Source organism: Amaranthus tricolor, chromosome 4, assembly GCF_026212465.1.
Source record: "Amaranthus tricolor cultivar Red isolate AtriRed21 chromosome 4, ASM2621246v1, whole genome shotgun sequence".
NCBI classification, from domain to species: Eukaryota; Viridiplantae; Streptophyta; class Magnoliopsida; order Caryophyllales; family Amaranthaceae; genus Amaranthus; species Amaranthus tricolor.
Window position 1 is genome coordinate 10371504 of NC_080050.1, and position 26632 is coordinate 10398135.

Below are 26632 nucleotides of genomic sequence, written 5' to 3' on the forward strand. Positions count from 1 at the left end.
CGCTTGCTGCAGGTTTTATGTTTAACAATTCTTAAAGATAATTATCAAAAGTCCAGCCAATTATGTTAATTTTAAAAAAAAATTAATGCGCGTGTATAAATATAATGTAAAAAATCACATAATATACTTGGGGTATAATAATATTTATTTGGCGTTATAACATAATATATTTGGTGTTATACAAGCATACATTTGAGGTTTATAACATAATTTATTTTGGATTATAACATAATATATTTGAAGTTATAACAATATGTATATTTGAGGTTATAACATAATATATATATATATATATATATATATATATATATATATATATATATATATATATATGTGGTTATAAAAACATATATTTGTGGTTATAACATAATATATTTGGAGTTATAACATAATATATTTAGAGTTGTAACAATGTATATTTGAAGTAATAATATAATATATATGGAGTTATAACAATACACATTTTGGGTTATAACATAATATATTTGGTGTTATAAAAATACTATACCGTCAAACACAGACTATTATACACCGACTTATATATTATGTTATAACCTCAAATATAATATGTTATAACCACAAATATATGTTAGTTATAACCTCATATATATTATGTTATAACCTCAAATATAATATGTTATAACCACAAATATATGTTAGTTATAATCTCATATATATTATGTTATAACCTCAAATATATATATATATATATATATATATATATATATATATATATATATATATATATATATATATATATATATTGTTATAGCTTCAAATATATTATGTTATAACCCAAAATAAATTATCTTATAATCCTCAAATATATGCTGGTATAACACCAAATATATTATGTTATAACCCAAAATAAATGTTGTTATAACTCCAAATATATTATATGACTTTTCACGTTACACTTACATGCACGCGTCAGTTTTTTTTAAATTATAATAGGCTGGGCTTTTGAGAACCGTCTTTAGAAAAGACGATCTCTCAAGAGAGAGGCAGTTTATGTTTTAGTAAGTTTTTTTTCCCTCTTCTTTAAAATCATTAGGTTTAATTATTTTTTTAAAATTATATTTTTTTTCCCTCTTTATTAAGATTGTTAGAATTATTTTTTAAAATTTTAATTTTTTTTTCTTTTCTTTAAAATTTTTAGGATGAATTAAATTCTTTAAATTTATTTTCCCTCTTCTTTGATTAGTAGTGGTAAATTTTGAAAAATTAATTAACCTGCTAGGATATAAAATATTAAAACATAGTTTATTAGATTATTAATATTGAAAAATAGGATTAAATAAAGGAACTAAAAATTCAATATTAATAAATTTTCAATTTTAATTTTTAAAATTAAAAAAATAAAAATAATAATTAAGTAAGTAAAAAAAATGTTACAAATGGGCTACTAATATAAAAAGTGTTATTAGTAATGTAAAATATATATGTTACATTTAGTGTTACCAATTTTTAAAGTGCATGTGTTACCTATTAGTTTTACTAATTTATAAAGTATTACGTATCAGTGTTACCAATTCTTAAAGTGTTACATATTAGTGTTATTAATTATTAAAGTATTACATACTAGTGTTACCAATTTTAAAGTGTTACATATTAGTGCTACTAAATTTGAAAGAGCTACATATAAGTGATATCAATTTTAAAAGTGTTACATCATTATATTACTTAAAGATAAAGTGTTACATAATATCTTCAAAAAGTTGAATATCAAAATGCGCTACCAATATGTGTTACCTAAAGTCATTTTTGTACTAGTGCAACCTTCATCTCTTTAAGAATTTATGTTTTAAAATAAAACATTGTCAATACGTATCACTCCATAACTTGTTTTTACTCATATGATCACTCTATGTTGCAAGAATTTGTCCCAAGCAAGGTTATTAGGATTGGGATTCTACCTAAGATCGTTGAGTGGGTAGAATCAAAATCATTAGAATCGGATCGTAAGATCGTACGATCCTACAAATATGCATTAATGTGCTTTCAATTGATGATTATCAATTATTTTTGTTCTTTTTTAAGTTTTAAGGTGTAAGTACAAACTTATTTTCTTCATCTATTAAGTTTTGAAAACAAATACTTTAAATAATTATTTTTAACTGCAATCAGAAAAAACTTGAATTTCACAGTAGTATTAATATAATTATTTCATATATATATATATATATATATATATATATATATATATATATATATATATATATATATATATATATATATATATATATATATATATATATATATATATATGGATTATATGAAAATTTTTTACGACTGAAACTACCCTTGTAGGATCGGATCGTTGGATCGTAAAATTGTAGAATTTTGTTATGATCCTACCACATAAATTCTTAAGCTAAGTAGGATCACACGATTCTACCACATTAAGAACTTACCTACGATCCCGATCAATTGCCTATTTTTGAATCATAAGATCGTAGAATCGTGGATCGGAATTTGGTTCCCAGTTAACTCCTTAATGTGTTAAATCACAGGTGAAAAGCATAATTATTACCAAAACATGTACTTTTTAAAGCAAAAGTTAATCAATTGTGCCAAAGTGTACATAAGAGATGAAAATGCTTTCATGGAAGGTGCTTTTGATAGAAGTTTTGGGGCGGATGTGAAATTCGTAGTTGAATCCAAATAAATATTATATTGCATTAGCTGAATATAAATATTTGATTACATCATAAATTGTAAAATAATAATTTTGGTGGGACACTTATTCAGTACCTATACACTCTTCACTTATATTTTTATGTGAGCTTATGTCTCACTTATCTCTCATAACCCACAAACTTTTGTTAGCTAATATTGGGGGATACTCCATTTTTTGTGGCTTATTACCCTATACATATTTATACATCCTTATGTCGATGTATTTCACCAAATACATTTTTTCAAGACTTTTCTCTAACTTTCCTAATTAATTTATGTCAACTAGTATCAAATTAACTAGATTGTTCTACCATTAGCTAGATTTTTTAGATTACTTTTTAACAACTTCTTCCTTTAGTGATACATATAAAACTATAGGTTATGCTTCTCTCAATAGTACAATCTAAACTATTCAAATCAACTACTCCATAATCCAAGGAGTAATAATTTGTTGAAATAGTAATAATGCTTCAAATTTGCTACTATAATTGTCTCTTCATGTAACACCCTCAGAATAGGTTGAACTTTTGAAAACACCTTTAATGAAAAACATGAGCCAAAACCTATACATGGGAGTGTTACCGCCACATCTATTTCAAATAAAATAAATGTAAGGCTTAACGACTAAGAAATAACTTAATAATTTTAAATCCAACAAAGGGTCTTACAACATGAGAAAAGTCTGAGACACAATCTATGTCCATATAAAATTTAAACAACTTAAGGTAAAATTTAAACTGAAATACGACTCTAACAAAAGCTATGTTTCTAGGTGATCCTCACTCCAAGATTCTCACGCAATCAATAACCTGCAACATAAGAATGCAAGAAAAACAAGGGAAAAACTCCCAAAATCAGGAAATTGAGTAATTCCAACTCCATCCCGAAAAACGATTAAGTTTGAAAATGATTTAAAAAAATAAAATATAATCAAATTGAAAATAATTTTAAAAAATAATTAATAGCTGAGTTTAAAAGAAAAAAAATTTGAGAAAACAATATATATAATATCACATAAACCAATTTATTAATTTGATATTTAATAATGACAAACACATAATCAAATTTTTTAATTTGAGGGAACGAGAACGCCAGTAGGCCGAGGCTTTACCCCTATACCTACTTCATCAAGAGGTCGTCACCCCAAATAATTCAAGGCCAGCAGAGTAGTCTCAGGGAACCCTAGTGTGCACACCCCTTCTACTTGGATCACAACAAATAGAAGGAAGACCAAACATCGTATCAAGTATCATAAGTAATAATACCTGTTGGCAGCTATACTAACCAAACAGGACAACTTGTTCATCACCCTTATACTTGAATCACAACAAATATAAGAGCTTCATTTCCCTCGTGTTACACTTTACGTGATTTAATAGATTTTAATAATTAGTTGCGAGCACACAAACATACAATCAAACATATATTATACATTTTTTTTTATGATCATAAATTTTTCCCAATAAATATATATCTCAGGACTATCCAACTGAAATCTCATTTTCCAAATCACCATTCTAACATCAATTGGTGGCAATAGGAATTAATATCATAAATATTTCTCTTCCAAATTAAACCGTATCTAATTTCGTTATCAAAATAATAATTATAAATTCAAGTTTGACAAAAATAATAGTAAATATAATTGAGAATATATAAAACATAATATCATACAAAATGATGTCATATAAAGTCATGCATTCTATTTAAACACATTAATTATCACTTAGCACATAATATTAACGGGATAGTCCTAATTAGATGGACATTGAGAATTACCTTGTCACGCGATCCTAGACAACGTACGCTCCTAATAATCTCTGCCTACGAATCCGTTGTCTTTAATATCGAAATCTTGCGTTTTCTTGACTTGAATTTTTAAGCAAATGGGAGATGGAGGAAGAGTTTGTAAGAAAAAAAGGAAGTGTGAGTAATAATGTAAATGAAATTAAGGGTAATTGGTTTAATTTATAATAGGTAAGTGAGGTTAGTTATAAGATTTAGAGGGAGAAGTGGGAAATTATTTGTTAATGGGGGAGTTATATATATTTTTTTTAAAATTTTTGAAATTTATTTATTTGTTTATTATTATTATTTTTTTTTTAAAAATGAAGGATGTTACACTCCATTAGTAAATCAACCTCATTTTCTAAAAGCTATGTTATGTACTCTTTATGTCGCAAGACTTTGGAGTTTGAACATGTTAAATCTTCAACTTGCTGAATCATATTGACAAAATATCAATCTGTTTTATAACAAAAACTTGCATTTTTGAGCTTCAACAAATCTACATGATCTTCAATGAACTCACACTATTTCCTCTTCAATGAACTTCATAGGTCTCTACCAGAACTCCCCTTCATCACCCATCCGTCCACTCGCCTTCTAACATTATCTTGTTTATCTAAGAAAGCCTTGATTACTTGAGGTTCTTGAGGAGGTTGTAAAATACATGGGTCTTTCTCAGAAGGACCTTTAACCATACTATCTACTCTAAATTGCTTTTGTAATGCTTCTTCAAAGCAAGCCATTTTTTCAGAGCATGTTTCATTGGCTCCTAAATCTAAGCTTGGTTTATACTTTAAGAGTTTTGAATACTCATTTAACAAATGAAACATGTAGTCATAAACATTGTCCATCATCAATTGTTCTTGGATGAATTTACTGCCTGCTTTTGCTATCTTTTGTGCCTGTAGTTTGCATAGACATCAAAAGGAATGTTGAGCTATTAATTGTACTATAAATGTAGCGGTTCTCAACTAAAAACTAACGTAGTGAGAATATAAATTGACAAAATTGAATGCATGTGTCAAAACCGTTGGAATCGAAACCCAATTTTTCTAGTCAGGTTAAAATTTTCGGATTATAACCCACTAACAGAAGATAATATAAACGAAGTGCAATTCTACCTTTTGTTTGTGGTTGTTACCCCAGCTAACAGCAAACTTGATGGACTTGCACAATTTATTTGGGTCAGGATTAATAGGCCAGAAATGCTTCATGGGAATTAAGCTTCTTGTAAAGAACTCATACCACCTGGGTGTGACAAGCAGGGACATTGAATCACATGCTAGTATATATTTCTCACTCACTGACCATGCTATTCCTTCTATATAAATCTTGTACCTTTAAAAGAAAAAATATGTTAAAAAATACAATATTATAGAACTATACCTTGCTCTACTAAGTGTGTATGATGCTATACCAACCTATGAACACATTGGTCAACTAAATTTGACGATTTGAACCCTTTTTTACTTTCCTCTTCCCAATCCTGCATGTGCCAAATTGCAAAATGTAATGTGGGAGAATTCTTAGTTAAGACATTTAAATTCAATATCAACACACATGATTTTTTTTAATGGAGTACAAGGTAGACTAAAAGAAAAGAACGAAAGCTAGGGGAGAGTAGGTGAGAATCAAACTCATAACTGTAGGAAAGTTAACATATTTAGGGATATTATTTATTTTGTCATTTATTTTGTTACCATACTTAGTCTCCTAGCTGCTGAATATATTCTGACTTAGCCATTGTTCATAATTAATAAAAAGTATTCAAAACCCTAATTCTCTGTTCCGCTTTTTTGTTTCATGGTATCAGAGCCGAAAGGTGATTTCGGGGCTGTCGAACACCTTTTTTGGGGCTTCATCATTTACTTTTGTTATTCCAAACCTTACCTTACCTATGGCTGATTCTGAAATTCCAGAAAACCAAACTCTAACCATGGCACAAATGGAGCATGTGCTTCGTTTATTTCAACAGATGAACAAAACCAACAAACCAGAACCAGAACCTGAACATTCAACACCAGATCTGAAAGTATCCGAAAAATTAACCTACCACAACTATACAAAATGGTGCAAGCTAATGCACATAGCCTTAGACAGCAGGGGACGGCTCAAACACATCATCGCCGCCCCTCCTGCACCTGCAGATCCGAGTTACAAACAATGGAGACAAAGAGATCCGATAGTCCTTTCATGGATTATCACAAATATTGAGTCTGATTTAGTCGATCAATTTTAGATTACAATACAGCATGAGATTTATGGAAGGGTATTGAAACTCTTCTTGGCAGTGGAAGAGACGAGCTTCAAATTTTTGATCTCAGTACAAGGGCAAGTGCAATAAAACAGAATAATGACACTATTGAGATTTACTTTAGTAAACTAAATACCATTTGGAAAGAAATAGATCGGAGGCAACCAAATCCTATGAAAAGCGATGAGGACATCACCATTTTCAACAAATTCATTCAAACTCAAGATATTGTACCAGTTTTTGGCCGGTCTAGATGAATCTCTTGATAAGGAGAGGCGAGATTTGATAAATCAAGTGCCTCTTCCAACTTTAGACATGGCCTATGCGGCGGTTCGAAGGGAGATTTCAAGGCGTGGAATCATGGTCCACACATCATCATTGGGGCATAACCCCTCAGAAATTGGTTGTGGCCTCATCGCACATCACCGGTCGAAAAAATCGTCACTCCGGCGAGAGGATAGAACAAACTTAAAATGTAGTTACTGTGGTGGTTCAAGACACACCAAGGACACTTGTTTCAAGCTCGTAGGCTATCCGGATTGGTGGGAAGATCTACAAAAGAAAAGGGCTGCCACCAAGGCACTGGTACACCGGGCCGGCGGCAAAGCCCTTCTCAGTGCAGTAGAGGTCACCGGCGAAGAGGATCTCAACCATGGAGGTTTGTATGGGGAGGAAATAATGGAGTATGCTCATGAAAATACTCATGAAAAAGGAACCAGAAATGAGGAAGAAGAGAGAGACCCACAATCTAGAGAGAGAAAGGAAAAACCGACCATAAGAGAGGGAGGGAGTGAAAACCTTCCTTTTTTGGTTTTTTATAGTGACACACATCCTAAACCTAAGAACACCAACCCCACCTCAAACCTACGGCCCATTTGTAAAGAAAATCAAAACAAAAATTTTTCCTGTTTAACCCTTAAAAACCGGACCACCTTTACTCCACAAGCCCAAATACACTCCCCAAACCCACATAACTCCATAATTAATAATTCACCTTGGATTTTTGATTGTGGATCCACCGACACCATGACCTTTGACCCACAAGATTTTACCCATCATAAACCCATTCATCGATCTCATATTAAAACTGCTAATGGAGAGTGTGTCCAAGTTCAAAGTGTCGGTTCTGTTCATGTGTCTCCCTCTATGCATTTAAAAAAGTGTTTATTGGTCTCGAGTTTATCACATAAATTGCTTTCTGTTAGTCAACTTACTCGAGAACTTAATTGTACTATTCTTATGACTTCCACTGGTTGTGTTGTGCAGGATGCTCAGACCGGGACGGTCATTGGACATGGTACTGAACGAGGAGGATTATACTATATTGATGAGACGACTCCAAAAGGTCAAGCTTTGCTTGCTCGTGGTTCATCTGATCAGCTCTTCTGGTTATGGCATCGACGTCTTGGTCATCCTTCCCTAGCTTATTTAAATTTTTTGTTCCCTTCGGTTAAGAACAATATGTTGACTCTTGATTGTGAAACTTGTGTTTTAGCTAAGAGCCGTAGACATTCTTACTTACCGAGTGTTTCTCGTACTAGTACCCCTTTTTCTTTGATACATTCTGATGTTTGGGGGCCAGCCCTTGTTTTTGCTACTAGTACTTATTCTAATTATGTTCTGTTTGTTGATGATTGCACTCGTATGAGCTGGGTTTATTTTCTTAAACACAAATCTGAAGTTTTTTCTGTGTTTGTTACTTTTTATAATATGCTTCACACCCAATTTCGAGCCGCCCCGAAAATTATACGTTCTGATAATGGAGGAGAATTTGTTAACTCCTCTATGAAACGTTTTTTTTCTGATCATGGCATGATACATCAAACTTCTTGCCCATATACCCCTCAAAAAAATGGAGTGGCCGAGCGTAAAAATCGTACTCTTCTTGATATTACTCGCGCTATACTCCTTGATTCTAATACCACTGCCTCTTTCTGGCCTGAAGCTGTTGCCACTGCCACCTATCTTACTAACCGTCTACCCTCCAAACCTCTCCACTATAAAACCCCCCTTGCAACCCTAGCCTCTTTTGTTCCTATACCTCCCTCTCATTCTCTTCAACCTCGTGTCTTTGGATGTGTGGTTTATGTTTATCTTCCTCCACACACCCGAACCAAACTTGAACCCCGGGCTCTTAAGTGCGTATTTGTGGGATATGGGATGCATCAGAAGGGATACAGGTGTTATGACCCAATACATAATCGGATGTATACTACCATGGACTGTGATTTCTTTGAACAGTCTTATTATTATACCCAGCCTCGTCCTCAGGGGGAGAATACTAGTGATGACTTGAGTTGGTTATTATATCCAGTTTCTATTGATCAGGAACCAAAAGAACAACTAGGTGAAACCACTGACGTTGTCACTGAAAACATAGTATCTCCTCTTCAGACCGATCTTCGGATTGATTCTATCCAACCCACTGAGCATCCGGAGGAGTTACAGGAGATAAATTCTGATGTTCCTGAAATTGTTGAAAGCATTTCTGATAAAAATATTGCAGATGTGGAGTTGCCACACAGGTATGAGTTGCCGCCTAGGAGTACAAGATATACCTCCTAAGAGGTATGATCCAGAGTTTGAAGCACAGAGATCAAAATATCCTCTTGATAAAGAAAACAATGACAATCTCTCTCTCTCTCAGCTATTGCCTTTAATGCTGCTCTTTACTCCAATGACATACCAAGAAATGTTGAAGAAGCTCTACAGAATCCTAGATGGAAGAAAGCAATGGAAGAAGAAATTTCTGCCCTGAACAAGAATGCAACTTGGGAAAAATGTGAACTACCAGAAGGAAAGAGAACGGTAGGTTGCAGATGGGTGTACACTATAAAGTATCAAGCAGATGGTACGATTGAAAGGTTTAAAGCCAGATTGGTAGCTCAAGGGTACACACAAACTTATGGAGTTGATTATTCAGAAACCTTCTCTCCGGTTGCAAAACTTAATACTATCCGAGTCCTTTTTTCTGTTGCTGCAAATAAGGATTGGCCCTTGCATCAATACGATGTGAAGAATGCATTTCTCCATGGGAGAATAGAAGAAGAAGTATACATGAGAGCTCCTCCAGGGTTCTCAAGTGACTACAAGCCAAGAGAAGGGTGTAAGCTAAAAAAGGCTCTATATGGGTTGAAGCAGTCTCCTAGGGCGTGGTTTGGAAGGTTCACAGCAGCCATGAGGAAGTTTGGGTACAAACAAAGTAACTCAGATCACACTTTGTTTCTCAAATGACGACAAGGAAAGATCACATGTTTAATCATTTATGTAGATGATATGATTATTACTGGAAATGAAAAACATGAGATTGATACTTTGAAGAAGCAACTTTTTAGAGAATTCAAAATGAAAGATTTGGGGCAGCTAAAATATTTCCTTGGCTTTGAGGTTCTGAGGTCAAAAGGAGGTATCTTTATAAGCCAACGGAAATATATTTTGGATTTACTTACAGAGACTGGTATGATTGATTGTAAACCAGCAGAAACTCCTATTGTTACTCATCACGGGTTACAGATGATCGAAGGAGAGAAACTTGCAGATAGGGGACAATACCAGAGGTTGGTCGGGAAACTTATTTACCTTGCTCACACGAGACCAGATATTGCATATGCAGTTAGTGTTGTAAGCAGATTTATGCACCAACCCCAAATTCACCATATGGCAGCTGTTATGAGGATTCTAACGTATCTTAAAGGTACCAGTGGCAGAGGGATATTTTATAAGAAGAATGGGCACTTAGATCTTATTGCCTACACAGATGCTGATTGGGCAGGAGACAAGGATGATAGGAGGTCTACATCTGGATACTTTACTCTTATTGGAGGCAATCTAGTTACATGGAAGAGTAAAAAACAGAAAGTAGTTGCTCTTTCAAGTGCAGAAGCAGAATTTCGGGGCATTACAAAGGGAATACTGAAGTAATGTGGTTAAAGAAGCTCATAAGTGAGTTAGACTTTCCGAGAAGAGGAACTTGCAGACTTTTTTGCGATAACAAAGCTGCTATTAGCATCTCCGAGAATCCAGTTCAGCATGATAGAACCAAACATGTGGAGATTGACAGACTTTTTATTAAGGAAAAATTGGAGAATAACATCATCAGCCTTCCTTTTGTCAGATCAAAGGACCAGCTTGCTGATATTCTTACAAAGGCTGTTAGTTCTAAAGTGTTCGAACAGACACTATGCAAATTAGGTATCGGTGACCCGAAGACCTAACTTGAGGGGGAGTGTAGGAAAGTTAACATATTTAGGGATATTCTTTATTCTGTATTTATTTTGTCATTTATTTTGTTACCATACTTAGTCTCCTAGCTGCTGTATATATTCTGGCTTAGCCATTGTTCATAATTAATAAAAAGTATTCAAAACCCTAATTCTCTGTTCCGCTTTTTTGTTTCAATAACCGTATCTGGAGTAAGTAATATACGCTTCAACTGAGATAAAATTCGATTTTCGATACACGTGAATTGTTAATAATTAATAGAAAGTGTAAATGTAAGAAAAAACATGTTGGCCACTATAAAAGACTCAAGAATTACAACTAAAATAATTAAAAATAAAATAGATTACTGACAATCAAACTCATGATCGTACCTGAGTTGCAATGTGAGCATTCCATTGATCAGTGGAATTACATTCAATTAGCTTTATTCTGTCGCCCATAAAAGCATTCCCTTTCCAAAAGGCAAAGGGTAATCTTTCCATCCATGGAATTCTTTTGTTCCCTTCTTCTAAATCCTTCTTCAATTCTTCCCATCCTTTAATGTTTATCTCTGGCCTATAATCAGAATAGATAGACTAAGGACTCACATAGAGGTGGCCAACGAGCTATTTTAACCCAAGTCTAGCCTTGATCGTTATTGGATTGATCAAGGCTCGACTTTGGTTTTAGACATATCTAAAGATAACCAGCAAGCTAATTTGGCCTGGTCTAGTTGAACTCGATTTATGGACCGAGCAAGACAACTAAATCTTTGAATAGCTTATCTTAATTATTAACAAGAAATTTTCTTCGCAAAAGCATATTTAAATATTTGGTAAATAATTTTTCAGCTAGTGAGTGTGTATGGCAATCAAGACATTTATATGACCGATGTAATTTTTAGAAATTCATAGGGTATACCCGCTTAACAGATCTATAAGAAAATCACTAATAGGAATTTTTGCCCTAGATATCACTGCCAAAAAAAAAAATTCAACTTTGCAAAAAAAGAGAAATACATTCTCGTGCAATTGCCCCCATAGGATTTATTTGGCGCTTTCTAACAGAAAACCACTACTCAAAGTAGCGGTCTTAGGAACAACTGATGACAAAACTGCTACTCCAAGTAGCGCTTTATACAACTTGCACGTAAAGCCGCTACATCGAGTTATGCTATTTACTAATTTCTATGTTCATTTCAAGAAGACCAAAAACAACCCGATGCTGCTCAATTCAATTCAGCGTGCTTGTTATTATAAACAAACTAGATATCCTATGTTCCCTATACTTGGGTGTGGCCTTAGCGGTTACACGCACATCGAACCCAACCAGGTGTTCAGTTTAGTCTTAATAATCTAAAAACTAATTTTTAGAAAAATTACTTAAAATAATGGACATTTGATTTGTAAATCCAAAATTGTCTCAATTTACTTGTTTGGGTCATAAATTTCAATTCTAGAATTTGGCCCAATTTCAATCCAATTCCAAAACTCTTTTTTTTGGCCCATGTTGAAATGAAAGCCCATAACCTATTATTTCAATCCCAGGTTGCCTCTCCCCCTTTCAGATCTATTTTCATTTTCTATCTCTGCTGTGTTCTCCCAATTCCAATCCAATCTGCCTCGATCCACCATTGTTGTTGGTGTTCATTGCTCCAAAGCTTTTCATCCTTGCTTTTCAGGTATGCTTCATCTCTTACTTTCTATTTCTCTTCTGGTATGCTTTGTCCTTGTTTCCGTCATTAACTGTTCTTACCCCATTGTTTCTATGGTTAAATTCTTAAATTTTGAGGTATTTCTGGTATTAAAATATTGAACACTGTAAATTATCAGTGGACCTTGAATACTTTTTTATTGAAGATTTATTGCTGAATTTTTTTGTGTGCTAGCATCCATAGATTGTGTATTGTCATGTTGTGGATTGTTTTTCCAGTGTGTATGTTTCAGTTTACATCTTTAAGCTCTGGTGAAGGTCTCTAGTAGTACTTTTCTTGCGAAGGGGGCATAGTTTTATACTGTTGGAGTATTCTAGTCGCTGAAAATCTTTTTTTTGATGTTGTACGTATGCAATTTTTAGATAGTGACCTAAAGTTTTACGTTAACTTCCATGAAAATATTTAATTAAATGTATATAAATTATGAACTTTGAACAAGAGATTGTGCGTCTAGCTCATCAATCTTTCTGACTTCCATTTATTAATTTATGCTACAAATGGAGTTTCTATGGTTACACTTTCCTTTGTTTATAATTAATCCTAATATTTTTGAGTTTATGGTTACATTTTCCTAATATTTAATTAAATTAGTTTGTCTCCATCTTCAGTAATTCACATAATGATTCGTTTTTCCAGTCAATATTTTCACATTATTATGCACAACTCTTGTCCAAATTTGTAACTGACTTGAGACAGCAGAATCACCCCCATTATGTACCACTTTGACTGTCATTGGTCACCGTAATCGGGACCCTAACTGCATTTATGCACTATGGTAATAACAGAAATCTGGTTTTTCTCTTAAAGAATGCATTTTCCTAGATAAGTATTTCATTGCAATGGCAAGCAGTAAAAAATATAAAGAATCTCTTAGTCTCATGCCTCTAAGGAGCTCTCTCAAATGGCTTACTATGAACTTAATTAGTTTGTCCCCCATTATGTACTTATTAGTGGTAACTTATTAATTGCAATTTGCAAGGAGTTAAATCATATACTTCATTTACATTATTAAGGGGTTAAAAGTTAAATCATATACTTCTACTAGAAGTGTCAAAGATTCTTAATGTTAATAATAATTTATACAATTTGTAAGTACTTATTAATTGCAAAATACTCCCATGTATCCTAAGTGACAAATATTTTTTTTGTGGGAAGACAAAAAATGTCTGATCAACTTAGTATTCAAGTATCCAGAAAACGTGCAAGGGAGTATGTGGATAAAGATAAGAAAGTTGTTATGGCGGTTGTAGGTTTTTTCATGACTGTTATTGTGGCTTGGTTTGATTTGAGGTATGGAGTAAAGGAAATAACATGGAATCAACAAGAACGTATGAATAGACGAACAATTTGGATGGACACGTTGATGAATGATAGAATATGTAGGGAGCAATTACGTCTAGACAAACGTTGTTTTGAAAAATTGTGCAATATTTTACAATCCAAGGGTGGTTTAGTGACTACAAAATATGTTACAGTGAAAGAAATTGTTGCAATGTTTCTTCATGTTCTTGCACATGATTTGAAAAATAGAACAATACAAGCAACCTTTGCTCGTTCTGGAGAGACTATTAGTCGACAATTTCATGTAGTCCTTAAAGCACTACTCAAGCTTGGAAAGTATTATATAAAACCATGTAATAACCAGAGCAATTACACAAAAGATACAAAGTGGAATAGGTTTGAGGTAAGTTATAGTATTAAAAATAAATTGATGTCTTTACTTTCTTAGGAGGTTTGATTTGTAGTATTAACTAGCATAAACCATATTAGGGCGTTGCTGAAGCTCTCGATGGGACTCATATTAAAATGACTGTGCCTACTGAGGATCGAGCTCGCTACCGAGATAGAAAGGGGGACATTAGCACCAATGTTTTAGCTGCATGTGATTCAAATCTTCGTTTTACTTACGTTTTGCCTGGTTGGGAAGGTTCTGCTTCGGATCCACGCGTTCTTCGTGATGCTCTTCAAAGGCCTAATGGTTTGAAGATTCCTAGAAGTAAGACTTTATATGTGTAACAACAACCTAATAATTTACACCAAATGTAAAATGAAATGCTAATATATGTATAATAATTATATAATGCAGATAAGTATTTTCTTGTGGATTTGGGATTTGCTAACGCTGAAGGTTTTCTAGCTCCTTATAGAGGTATGAGGTACCATTTGAATTTGTGGAGAGGCACCACTCCAACAAATTACAAAGAGCTTTTTAGTTTACAACATTCTTCAGCTCGAAACACAATTGAAAGGGCTTTTGGGTTATTGAAAAAGCGATGGAGTATACTTAGAGATCCAAGTTTTTATGATAAAAAGACTCAAATTAGAATTATCAACGCTTGTTTTATTCTTCATAACTTTTTGAGGGATGAAATTATGGATGAAACAAGTCTTATTAATGAGGTAGATGAAGATTTACTAAATATAGAGACAATTGATGAAGATGTAGAAGATGATTACATTATTAGTACGCAATCAAGTAATGAGTGGAAAGTGTTTAGAGATAATCTTGCTCAAAAGATGTTTGAAGAATATCAACTGCGAAGGAGACATGTTACTTGAGATTTTAGTTAGGAGATCTTTGTCCTAAATGTCTTAAATGCTTGTAGATATTAAGCTAGATTGGAAGTCTTATTACTCTCTCAAGTATTATTTGAAAGAACAACTTAATTATGTATTGTTATTTGCACTAAAGCCTTTAAAGTAGGTTGTTTTGTTGGGTACATGAAGACTTGTTTAAAATCATATGGCTTCCTTATTTGCACTGCTACTCGTAATTGTTCATATGTAATTGTTTCACTACATATTCTGTAGTTTGTCTTTATATTGTTGAGGACATGCTTGTTAATGTTGATTGCCTTTGCTGAGACATACTTTTAGCATTCATCATGAAGAGATCCGAAAAAGAGCCAATGGTACCACAAAAACAACCAAAACGATCTTATCTTACTTGGAACCAACAAATGGATGCTATACTTATCTCCACTTTGTTTGAGCAAATCAGTGAAGGAAATAAGGGGAATGGAGAATTCAAACCACAAGCATATCAAGTTGTTGCTGATAACCTAAGGAACCAATTGGGTTTATTGGCTACCACCGAACATGTAAAGAATCGAATCAAAGTATGGAAGAAACATCATTCAGTTATCACAGATATTCGCACTTACACCAAGTTTAAGTGTGATGATGATAAGAAGATGCTTATTATCCCAATTGAAGACCACGAGGAATGGAGTGCCTATTGTAAGGTACTATCTCATAAATTGACTTTATCTAAATATTTGCTAGTAATGTTCTTAATTAGTTTCAATTTCATATTATCATCTATTAAAATTCTCCACCTTATTTTCAATTTTTGCTTGTCTTTGTCTTTTGTATTATTTTCGGCCCTTGGTTTTTATATTATTGTCAGTGCTTGTGATACTTTTTATAGTAAATAAATAGACGTATAAATAACTTGTATTTTTTATCTTTATAATATTTATCTAGTAATTTTTTAAAATAGGTCAATTCCGTGGCGTCTGCTTATAGAACTAAGAATATCGATCATTGGGATGAAATATGCACACTATTTGCCATGGATAGAGCTACGGGTCAAGAAGCTGAGCAACATGAAGAATCTGTGGCAGCTATGAAGAAAGAAAATGAAACTTGCAGTGCATCTAGGGCAAACTCTGCATCATCTAAGAAGAGGTCAAAGAAAGATTTTATCGTGGATGTTATTTCTAAATTTACAGAGTCGTTTGAAAACTATCTACAATCAAACAAACTTCCACCTAAGCCCGATTCCAAAGAGGTTTATGATGTTGTTTCAAAGGTTGCCGGACTAGATCAACATGAAGTTTTGAAGGCAACAAAGCTGTTTTTGAAGGACACAGAAGAGTTTGTTATGTTAAAGGAACTACCAGAAAATGAGAAATTAGACTGGGTGTTACTATGTCTTAATTCTTGAGTAGTTTTTTTCAGATTTTATTTTTGTTTATATGGACAATTTGGATGTGTTTAGAGTGGTATTGACTATATTTTTCCAAAAAAGATTTTGAACCATTATGTTTGATTAAATGTTACTATTGAATTTAAGAATTGTAATTCTTCATTTTTGCCAAACAATGTTAGAATTTGAAACTTAGAAATTGAAAATCTCATTGATTCCAAACAAATTTTAGGATTTGTAATTATGAAATTGTAAATTCTAAGATTTTCCAAACAATAAATTTGAAATTGAAATTAAAATTTAGAAATTCAAAATTGAATTCTGAATTTTCAATTCAATTCTTGGTTTCCAGACGCTACCTAAAATAATTCAATTTTTATTTTACTGATTATTTTACAATAATTTTAATGTTTGTTTAAACATAAATAATCACAATTATAAGGATGTTTGATAAATATGCACCAAACTCACTTTTGACTTATAAAATAAGTCATTTTACATAAAAAAAAGTTCGACAAAATAAAATTGTAAATATACCATAAATTAAAAAATATAAAGAAAAATCAATTAAGTTTTTTTATTTTAATTTTTAATTTTAATATTTTTGAATTTGTATTTAAATTTGATAAAAGTTACATAGAATAATTCAAACTCTTATTTTATTTTCCTACAATAATTTCTAGTACTGATTATTCAAGAATAATTCGAATTTTTAGGGATATTTACCAAAAGCATTGTTGTTTACAATGTAACCTATGATAAAGAGGTAATCTTTACAAAAAAAAAAATAAAAGAAAATTAAAATTAATTAAAAAACTAATCACCTCCTTTCCTTTCCAACTGGCCAACAATGCATCACCACCGCTTTTTTCCAACCAGCCATCAGGCGCCAGTCCAACATCACCTATTCATCTAATCACCAACCCCCTTTTCCTCTAGCATGTTTTCCAATAACATGGGTGGACAAGGAGTTGGTGTTTCACAGTGGGGTAGGGAGATTGGGTTGTGGGGCTATGGGGCTTTACAGTGGTTATTTGGGCTAGAAGGGAAAGGGGTTGTGTACGATGATAGTCGTTAGTGGTGTTAAAAAGGAAAGGGGAGGAGGAATGAGGTGTTCACGTGAGTTGGTGTTCCAGTTGGGGAAAATGAGGTTAGTCGGATGGGGAGGGAGATTGGGTGGCGGTAGCTGGCTATGGGAAGGTGAGGTTAGTTAGTGTGCGAGAGGAAGGGACAACTACTGATAGTGGCAAAGGAGGTGAAGGGAGAAGAAATGTGGTGGTGGTAGTTGGGGAGGGAGAGGGAAGAGATGACAATGAGGAGGTGTTTAGGTGGTTAATTTTTTTATTTTTATTTTTTAAAGTTTTTTAATTAACTTTTTATTTTTCTGATTTTATTTTAATTTAACTTTATTTTTATTTTTTTGCAAAAATTACTTGTTAAGGCAGGTTACCGATCATCATGATATACTCTTGGCAAGTATCTCTCAAAGTTCGGATAATTTTTGTTTAATCAATGGTTAGAATTATTGTATGGAAATCGAGCAAATGTTGGATTATTCTAGATAATTTTTTCCTTTAGTTTTTTCTTTTTTAGCAATTAAATTGCATAAATCAAACACCATTTAGGCAATAATACTCATGGCTAAATGACCCTAAAATTGGGATTATTTATAGTTAATCAAAAGTTGGAATTATTGTAGAAAATTTAATTTATAAATTTTATGTTTATTGAGTAATTTGCGATTAACAGCCTTCAAGTTTAGGGCTTTTGCAGATTACTACCGCAAATTTTGTTTTTTGCGAATTACTGCAAAAAAAGTATCAAAGTTTACACCATTCGGCCAAGTGACCGTTGATCAACCCAAATGACCTTTGAATAGCTTAAATGACCGTTGACCATCACTAATCACCTTTGACTTTCTTAATTACCAATAATACCCTTGTGTTTTATCACTTTAACGTCGTTTTAACCCTTCCTAACGATATTTTTTTAAAAAGAACTTTGCGATTATCGTAATGGGGTAACTCTTTCGGAAATCTGGTCGAAACCAAGTACTTATTTGCCTAATTTTTGACACATAGACCGAAAAAAATATTTAACGTCGCTTTTACCCCTTTTAACGATATTTTTTCTCAAAAATCGGACGTCGTGATTACCCATCATAACGATTGTTTTAAAAAAAATGCATATCACGGTTATCTTAATGGGGTAACTGTTTCGAAAATCGATCGAAAAAAGTACTAATTCGCCAATTTTTCGGCACGTAGACCGAAAATGATGTTTAACGTCATTTTTACCCATCATAACGATATTTGTTCGAAACGATGTTAAATATCTTTTTCGGTCTACGTGTCTGAAAATAAAAGAATTACTACTTGTTTCTACTAGATCTTCAAAAGAGTTACCCCGCGATTAGGAAAGTTAAAGGTGATTATGGATGGTCAACGAAAGTTAAAAGTGATTAGTCAACAGTCATTTAGGCTGGTCAAAGGCCATTTGGGTTAGTCAACGGTTAGTTGGCCTGAATGGTATAGTCTTTGATCCTTTGGTTACAGTAATTCGCAAAAAACAAATTTTAAGGCTGTAATTCGCAAAACCTGTAAACTTAAAGACTGTTATTTGCAAATTTCTGATGTTATTTCTAAATATAAGTTTTTAAAATTTTTTGCACCAGAATACGATAATTCGAAAAAAAAAAAAAACTTTTGAGCAAAGTGCTTCTTAAAGTTATGGTTTTACCTAAAGGTATAAACAAAATTTTATTTGTTTTTGGAAAGAAGTGTACTAGTAGAAAGTGAAAAATCTTACCAGCCCCAAAAAGACCAATCAGGAAAGGGAATATCCAAAGTATGATCATCCTTACAATAATGAAACAAAGGAGGAGCATTCCATTCATGTCCTGTATAATTACTCTTATAAACAACTGCTATATCTCCTGCTTCAAACATTAAATCCAAATCTGGTAACTTTCCTGGATAAAGTCTTAGAAGTTGCAAAATTCCCCAAATTGTAAAAACATCTCTTGTTTGATAAGCATCTCTATATTTCTCCCAATAAAGCTTACCATCTACCACCACTATTCTGAAAAATGCTAGTCTTTTTGCTGATTCTACCATTTCTCTTGTGATCCCTTTGGCTTTCCATGGTCCAAGATCGTCGTGGATCCATTTGAAGTAATCGGGGCATTTTCGGGCTGTCTTCTTAATCGGGTTCAATTTAGTTGGATAGTGGTTAGGGCATGTTTGGGTTGTGCTGTTTCCTTGTTTGTCACATTGTAAGTGAACTCCTATTCTCTTTAAGAGGTTTTTTGTGGGGACGTTTTTCGAGCCTGGAAGTGCTTTTCTGATTAATCTAGTTGCTCCAATTGATGGCTATCAGGCGAAAAAAAAAACACCATAATTAATATTAGGCAATGGTTATTCACAAATTCTTGTATAAGACGGTGTCATTGTGAAACATGCCTCATACTTAGATTAAATAGTCCAATAATAAAAACTTTTAGCTCATGAGATTCTTATTTTGAGGTCTTCTCATCGTGAGACGGTCTCATACAAGACGGGTTGTTAGAGTTATGAAATATAATTTATCAAATTTAGTTGTTCAAGGAAATTAAAAAAAATATAATCTTTTAAATGGTAGATATATTATTTTATTAAATAATAAATTTAATGGAGAAAAAATGAGGACCATAAATATTAATAAAATATTAAAAGAAAGTAAATCGAAAAAAATATGAGGATCACAATTAATAAAAAAAGGTTTTTATAAAATTAATGGGAAACATGTGAGAACCATAAAGAGGATAAAAATGTAAAAATAAAGTTAATGGAAAATATGTGAGAACCATAAATATTATTAAAATATCAAAATAAGGATGAACAATGTTATTTTTGTTTAAAATTTATGACATAAATAGAAAGATTCTTCATTGAAATAAAAAATGAAACACCCAAAATGAAAATGGAAAACTTTTTAAGAAACAAAGAGAGTATAATTTATCAAATTTAGTTGTTGCCATAAACCTTGTGAACATTACCATTTTGTTGCTAACGCCAACAAATTTGTTTTAAATGGCAACTCCTTCGGACCCAATAGAATAACACTATTCAATTTTAAAATGTGTCGTATTCAAAGCAACCGAGGGAGTAGATGATGTTAGTGAGGCAGTTGAAGTCGTCACTATGATATAGTCGCTATTAAAATTTTGGGTAGTTTATAAGGTTTGAGATTATTGATTCTTTCTCATTATATAATTATTACTTTGTGTCAAAATATAATTCTTTTATAGTCATTAGCTATTTTTAAAATAATAATTATTTATTTTGCTAATAAAAAATAAATGATTCAGTGTTCTTAATATAATAATCAATGGATTGATATAAATTTATCATTAACATTAAATATATTAAAACGAAATTAAATTTATTCAGCAAAATTTCCCTGAATTGATTAAAATTTATATAAGTAGTACAACTTTGTTTAGAGATTTTCATTCCTCTAAATTTGTCTAAATTTGTTTCAAATGTGTATAATAACTTCTTTTTATTTTTATATTTTTTCCTTGTAATATGCTTTCTTTGTAACATTTCATATTTTCATCATATATAAATCTCATAATAATCCCTATTTAAGAGAGTGAAATAAATAATTTTCAAATTAAAGAAAAAAAAACAAGCTCAAAAATATTCATAACAACTAATAATTTCCTGGATAAAATTCATAATAAACAAAACTTTTAAGATTCTTTTCACAAAATATGATAAATTTATGAAAAATAGAGAACTTACAACATTCATGTACCGAGTTCCAATGAAAGCACCAACAAGGAGGGTAGAATAAAAAAGGACTATAGTTGAAGACCTTCGTTTGAAAGGCCATGTTATGGCTTCTATAAATTGAGAATGCATATTAACATCAATTTATTTTTATGTCTTTTAATTCTTTGTTTTACTGAACAATTTTTGGGTGTCAAACAAAGGCAAACAAATTATTTTTTTTTCCAAGTTTTTGAAACTAAAGAGGAAACCAATTGTAAAGAATAAAAATAAAATAGAAAAGAAGCGCAATTTTCTCAAATGAGAAATTTATCACATATCTCATAACCTTTCATTGACTTGTCTTACTATTTATAGTAGTAAAAACATTTCTCTAAAATTAGTCCTTCATTTTGTTTGCATTACTTACAAAATATCTAATACAAAATGTGTAAAAAGTCTTGTAGGGATTAGTTTGACACTATTTTGTTTGCATTACTCTAATTAGTCCCAAAAGCTAGTCTTATTGTTTAGCTTGATTGTTTTTACAGTTGTTTGGGTTTCTCTGTTGGTTTTGTTGTTTAGTTTGTTGCCTCCCTTTCGTGTTTAGGGGAGTGTTTTTTCCTTTTATAGCTGATAAGTGTAATTATTTGCACTTATTTGTGTTATGTCCATGCTCCTTATGTAATGTTTTAGTAGGTTTTAGGTAGTGTTGATAGTGTTATTTGATATTTTTGTCTCATATGTTTAATATTATATTTTATGTAATTTTGAGGCAAAAATTAGAGTTTTATTAGGTTTCGGGGGTGATAAGAGGGTGAAGGCCTGGAGAAATGGCCTAAGACCCCTAAAAGAAGTGAAGAGATCGAGTCAAACAAGCCTCAAGGGGAAGAAACAAGTCGTAGCTAAGCCATGCCAAAAAGCCACGACTCGTCGATCAGCATTACAGTCCAGAACGAAAGCGACAAATCGTCCCACAAAATGCCACAATTCATCACACATCTACTGATCTCAGCATAATAATTCCAGAGCCAAAGCCACGAGTCGTCTCATATATGCCGCGACGAGTCGCATAGTTACTGATCTGTGCATATCAATCCAGAGGCAAAGTGACGAGTCGTCTCCAACTTGCCACGACTCGTCGCCAATTCATTGAAGTCACATACCCCAGGCAGTAGTAAAGCGACAACTTGTCGCTCCAAATGTCATGAGTCGTCGCCTTTCCGTCAAGTGTTTTGTTCGTGCGTTCGACGACTGCTTTCTGGAGCCAAAATAAATAGTGGCAGTTATTTTTGTCATAAGGCAGTTTTTTAGTTTTTAATTTTTAATTTTTCAGAATTTTTGTTTTTGTTCTTCTTCTTTGAGCTCTTTGTTGTAAAACTCCATAGTTACGTTAAATTTCCTTGCAATTTACATTTACGTTCTTCTCAATTAGTAAGTTTTTTTGTTTATTGCTTTATTATTTATCTTTGTGCATTGAAATCATTCATCATTTTCATGTTTAGGGTTTCAATTAAGTCATCATTCATCATGAATTGCATGTTTATCATCATGTCTGGTGAGTAGTTTTCTTTTCTAGGGTTAGGGTAAAACCCTTAATTCGAAGCATATGATGATATTTTATCGATTAATTATGTGAAATTTGGGTCTATGATTAAACCTATGCTTAATGAATCTTAGTTTAAATATCTTTATTAACCTTTTCAATAAAATGGAAGTTTGAGATTAGAATTGAGATATATTTAAGTTAAATTCCTATTAGTTTACCCATTAAAACAGAAGTTTGAGGATTGATACTAGTAAGGTCTTAAACCGATATTAATCAACAAAGCGGAAGCTTGAGATTATTTAGATCACGTTTAATTATGCCAATGACTCAAATACATACAATCATGAGAGTAATTGACTCGCATGTTAGAATTCGGTGATACTCGACGCCCTAGAATTTGTCATATTATTATTCTCTTCATATTAATTATTGCTTTAGCTTTAAGTATTAGTTTTAATTGCATTGTAGCGTTAGTTTCTCGACCCAATTATTTGTTGATCCATGTCTTGTAGTCATAAGGCAAACAAATTGGTTAACTCGCCTCCTTATGTTCGATTCGTCGCTACATGTATACCGTGCGCTTGCGGTAATTAAAATTTGCAATCTAGTTGTAAAATGTTTTTTTAAAGTTGATATATATTCCTCTTAATTGCAAAAAAAATAAAAAAATAAAAAAAAATAAAAAATAAAAAAAATCTCAAACAATACAACAAATATAAGGTGTATATAATCAAAAGATATATAAAAACTAACGTACATTTGAATTGTTCAAAGCACAACAATAGGAAATCTATTGCTGTATGAATGTTGAATTAAAGATTTGAAAAGCTAATCAAAAGACTAATTTAAAATTCCTTTACAAACTTCCTATTTTCTAGAAAAATATAGTTAACCTAAAAATCATACATTAAACAAAAAAATAATTAACAAAATATCTTATCCAATATCAAATAAGTCTACAAAATTTAATAATATATTCGATAATTTGACTATAAAAAAAGATAAAAAAAGGTAAGATATGTTTCTAATAAATTTACCAATTAGAAAAACTTGAAAAGCTTTTATTTAAAATTTGATTTAATTTTCATCTTCAACAAGGTTTCTGTTAAGATCATTATAGCATGAGACTATGTCATTATTAATGATGCAAAACCCCTGAAGGATTTTATGGAAATAAAATTGAAATGATGATTTAGAAGCTTGTTGATGATGATGACTCGAACATGAGTATCATCAATGGGTTGATAACGAATCAAGGGCTGAAGATGAGGTATTGGTCAGTGACAAAAGCCTAGTCGGCTTTGGGAGAGTTGGAGTAGAAGACCAGTGGTCTTCATGATGCTGGTCTAATGGTTGAGGCAGAAGCTAACACCGACTCGGCGGTGCTTGGCTCCTTGAGTAAGTAGAGTCGGCTTTATGTGCTGGTGAATGATGCTTTTTCAAGAGACCAACGCTGAATCGGCGGTCTGGGGTCCTTTGCTACAGCCGAGTCGGCTTTTTCCGCGTGCTGAGTAGTTATCGTTTTTTCTTCATGGCTATTGACGGTTACCACTTTATTTGGGCCAGTTATTTGTGTAGTAATTAAGCCTTAATTTCTCTTATTGGGGATTAATATAAATAGTATTTATTAAATACCCCATTTTAGGGTTAAGAATTATTCATTCACAAATTGATAGATCACAAGAGAGCCATTATTATTTGTGAGTTCATCTTGTAAATTCTTTACGATCATAGTGAAATTATTTGATCTCAGTGCTGGTGGACGTAGCTATCACATTAATAGTGAACCACGTTAAATCTCCTGTGTCATTTTCTTATTGTTTTGTTTAAATTTCTTGATTGTTTCATTATTATTCATCGATCCTGCTTCTGCTGTTGCACAACAATTGGCATCAAGAGCTCAGGTTTAAGTCCTTGGAGAGTTTTTGATTGAAACAATGGCCGGAGATTCTACAATAAGAATTGAGAAATTTACCGGAAAAAATAATTTCGAGCTATAGCAAATAAACATGAAGGCTCTGTTAAAACAACAACAAATCTGGCGTACGTTGGCTCCAAAGAGTACTACTGCGGGGTCGGAAGACGGACTAACTGACGAGCAATTATCAGTAATGGAGGAAAAGACTCATTCTACCATTTTTCTAAGTTTGGATGATCATATTATCACGGAGGTCGCTAATCAGGCAACGACGGCGGAATCAGGCTGAAATTGGAGTCATTATATATGACTAAGTCGCTGACCAACAAATTATTACTGAAGCAGCGGTTATTTAGCCTCCGAATGCATTCAAGTACTCCCTTACGAGAACATCTGGAGAAACTTAAATCTACTTTACTGGATTTGCGTAATTTAGATGTTAAGATAGATGATGAGGCTGCTGCGTTGATTTTACTTGTATCACTACCATCTAGCTATGAGAATTTTGTTGAGTCTTTTGTTGTTGGTAGACTCACTAACCTTAGAAGAAATGAAGGCAACACTTCATACTAGGGAACTTCGTCAAAAGGTGTTAGTTAAGTCCGGAAAGTCGAAAAAGAAAAAGGGGTTTAACAAAGGCAACAATACTGGGTCGGGTGCTGGAAACGCCAATGAGGAATCTAGTAAGACTAAAGGGAAGACCTGTTATTACTGTAAAGAATCGGGTCACTTTAGGGCTAACTGTCCAGTGAGGAAGGGCAAGTCCCAAGCTGCTATAGTTGAGAAAAAATCGAAGGAGAACTATAATTCGGAGGAAGACTTGGCATTAGTGGTTTCTGCTAAGTCTAGGGATCTTTCTGATGATTGGGTTCTGCATTCTGGGTGTGCGTTCCATATGAGTCTGCTTCGAGACTGGTTTGATACGTATGAGTCTTGCAATGGGGGTACGATTATTGTAGGTAACAATGCACCTTGTAAGATTACGGGTATTAGGTCCATAAGATTGAGGATTGCTGATGGGCAAAAGTTGACATTGAGTAAGGTGCGGTATGTCCCTGCTTTGGGGAAGAATCTGATTTCATTGGATACCTTAGATGATTTGGGGTACAATAGAGTGTTTTCGGATAGGGAGTTGTCTATTTATCGAGGTTCTGAGTTGGTACTTAAGGGTATCAAGAGGAACACCCTCTATGTATTTGAGGGTGTTACACTTTCTAGTTCTGCAGTTTGCGCATTGGTGTCTCACCAGGAGATGACTAAGATTTGGCATATGAGACTTGGTCATATAGGAGAGAAGGGGAGCAGCTATTATCTTAGAGGGGTCTACTATCCGGGATCAAGGTTGCCAACCTTGAATTTTGTGAGCATTTTGTGTTTGGGAAGAAACACAGGTCAAAATTCAGCAAGGGTGCTCACATTACTGATGATGTGCTCGATTATATCCATTCAGATTGTTGGGGTCCATCTAAGTTTGAAGGTTTAGAAGGTTTCCGCTATTTTGTGTCATTTGTTGATGACAAGTCCCGATACACATGGCTTAGGTTACTTAAGTCAAAGGATGAGGCCTTCAAAGCTTTTAAGCAATGGAAAGCTTTGGTGGAGAATCGACAGGGTAGGAAGATCAAGAAGCTACGAACAGACAATGAGCTAGAGTTTTGCAAAGAAGAGTTTATTTAGTTCTGCGTAGATGAGGGTATTGATTGGCATCATACCGTCAGGATGACACCACAGCAGAACGGTTTTGCACAGCGGGTTAATCAGACATTGCTTGAGAGAGTTTGATGCATGCTCTCCAATGCAGGGCTTGGGAGGAGGGATTGGAGTGAAGCTGTAATGACAACTTGT

General features: G+C 32.9%; 1 protein-coding gene across 1 annotated transcript; it reads right to left on the minus strand.

The window, feature by feature from the left end:
• Positions 1–5012: 5012 nt before the first annotated feature.
• On the minus strand, positions 5013–21494 carry LOC130809802 (uncharacterized). Its single transcript, XM_057675607.1, has 6 exons — positions 21354–21494; positions 19375–19937; positions 11314–11497; positions 5889–5953; positions 5589–5805; positions 5013–5369 (listed from the first exon to the last, which is right to left on the minus strand). Exons 1-6 carry the CDS (start codon positions 21471–21473, stop codon positions 5013–5015), a joined length of 1506 nt encoding a protein of 501 aa, XP_057531590.1. The 5' UTR covers positions 21474–21494.
• Positions 21495–26632: the final 5138 nt, after the last annotated feature.

Coding starts and splice junctions, on each gene's coding strand:
- LOC130809802 (XM_057675607.1), bottom strand. CDS start 21,473: ATGCATTCTCAATTTATAGAAGCCATAACATGGCCTTTCAAACGAAGG. Junction 5,954..11,313: donor ATGCTCACATTGCAACTCAG/GTACGATCATGA, acceptor TGGCACATGCAG/GATTGGGAAGAGGAAAGTAA. Junction 5,370..5,588: donor GTAACAACCACAAACAAAAG/GTAGAATTGCAC, acceptor TGCAAACTACAG/GCACAAAAGATAGCAAAAGC.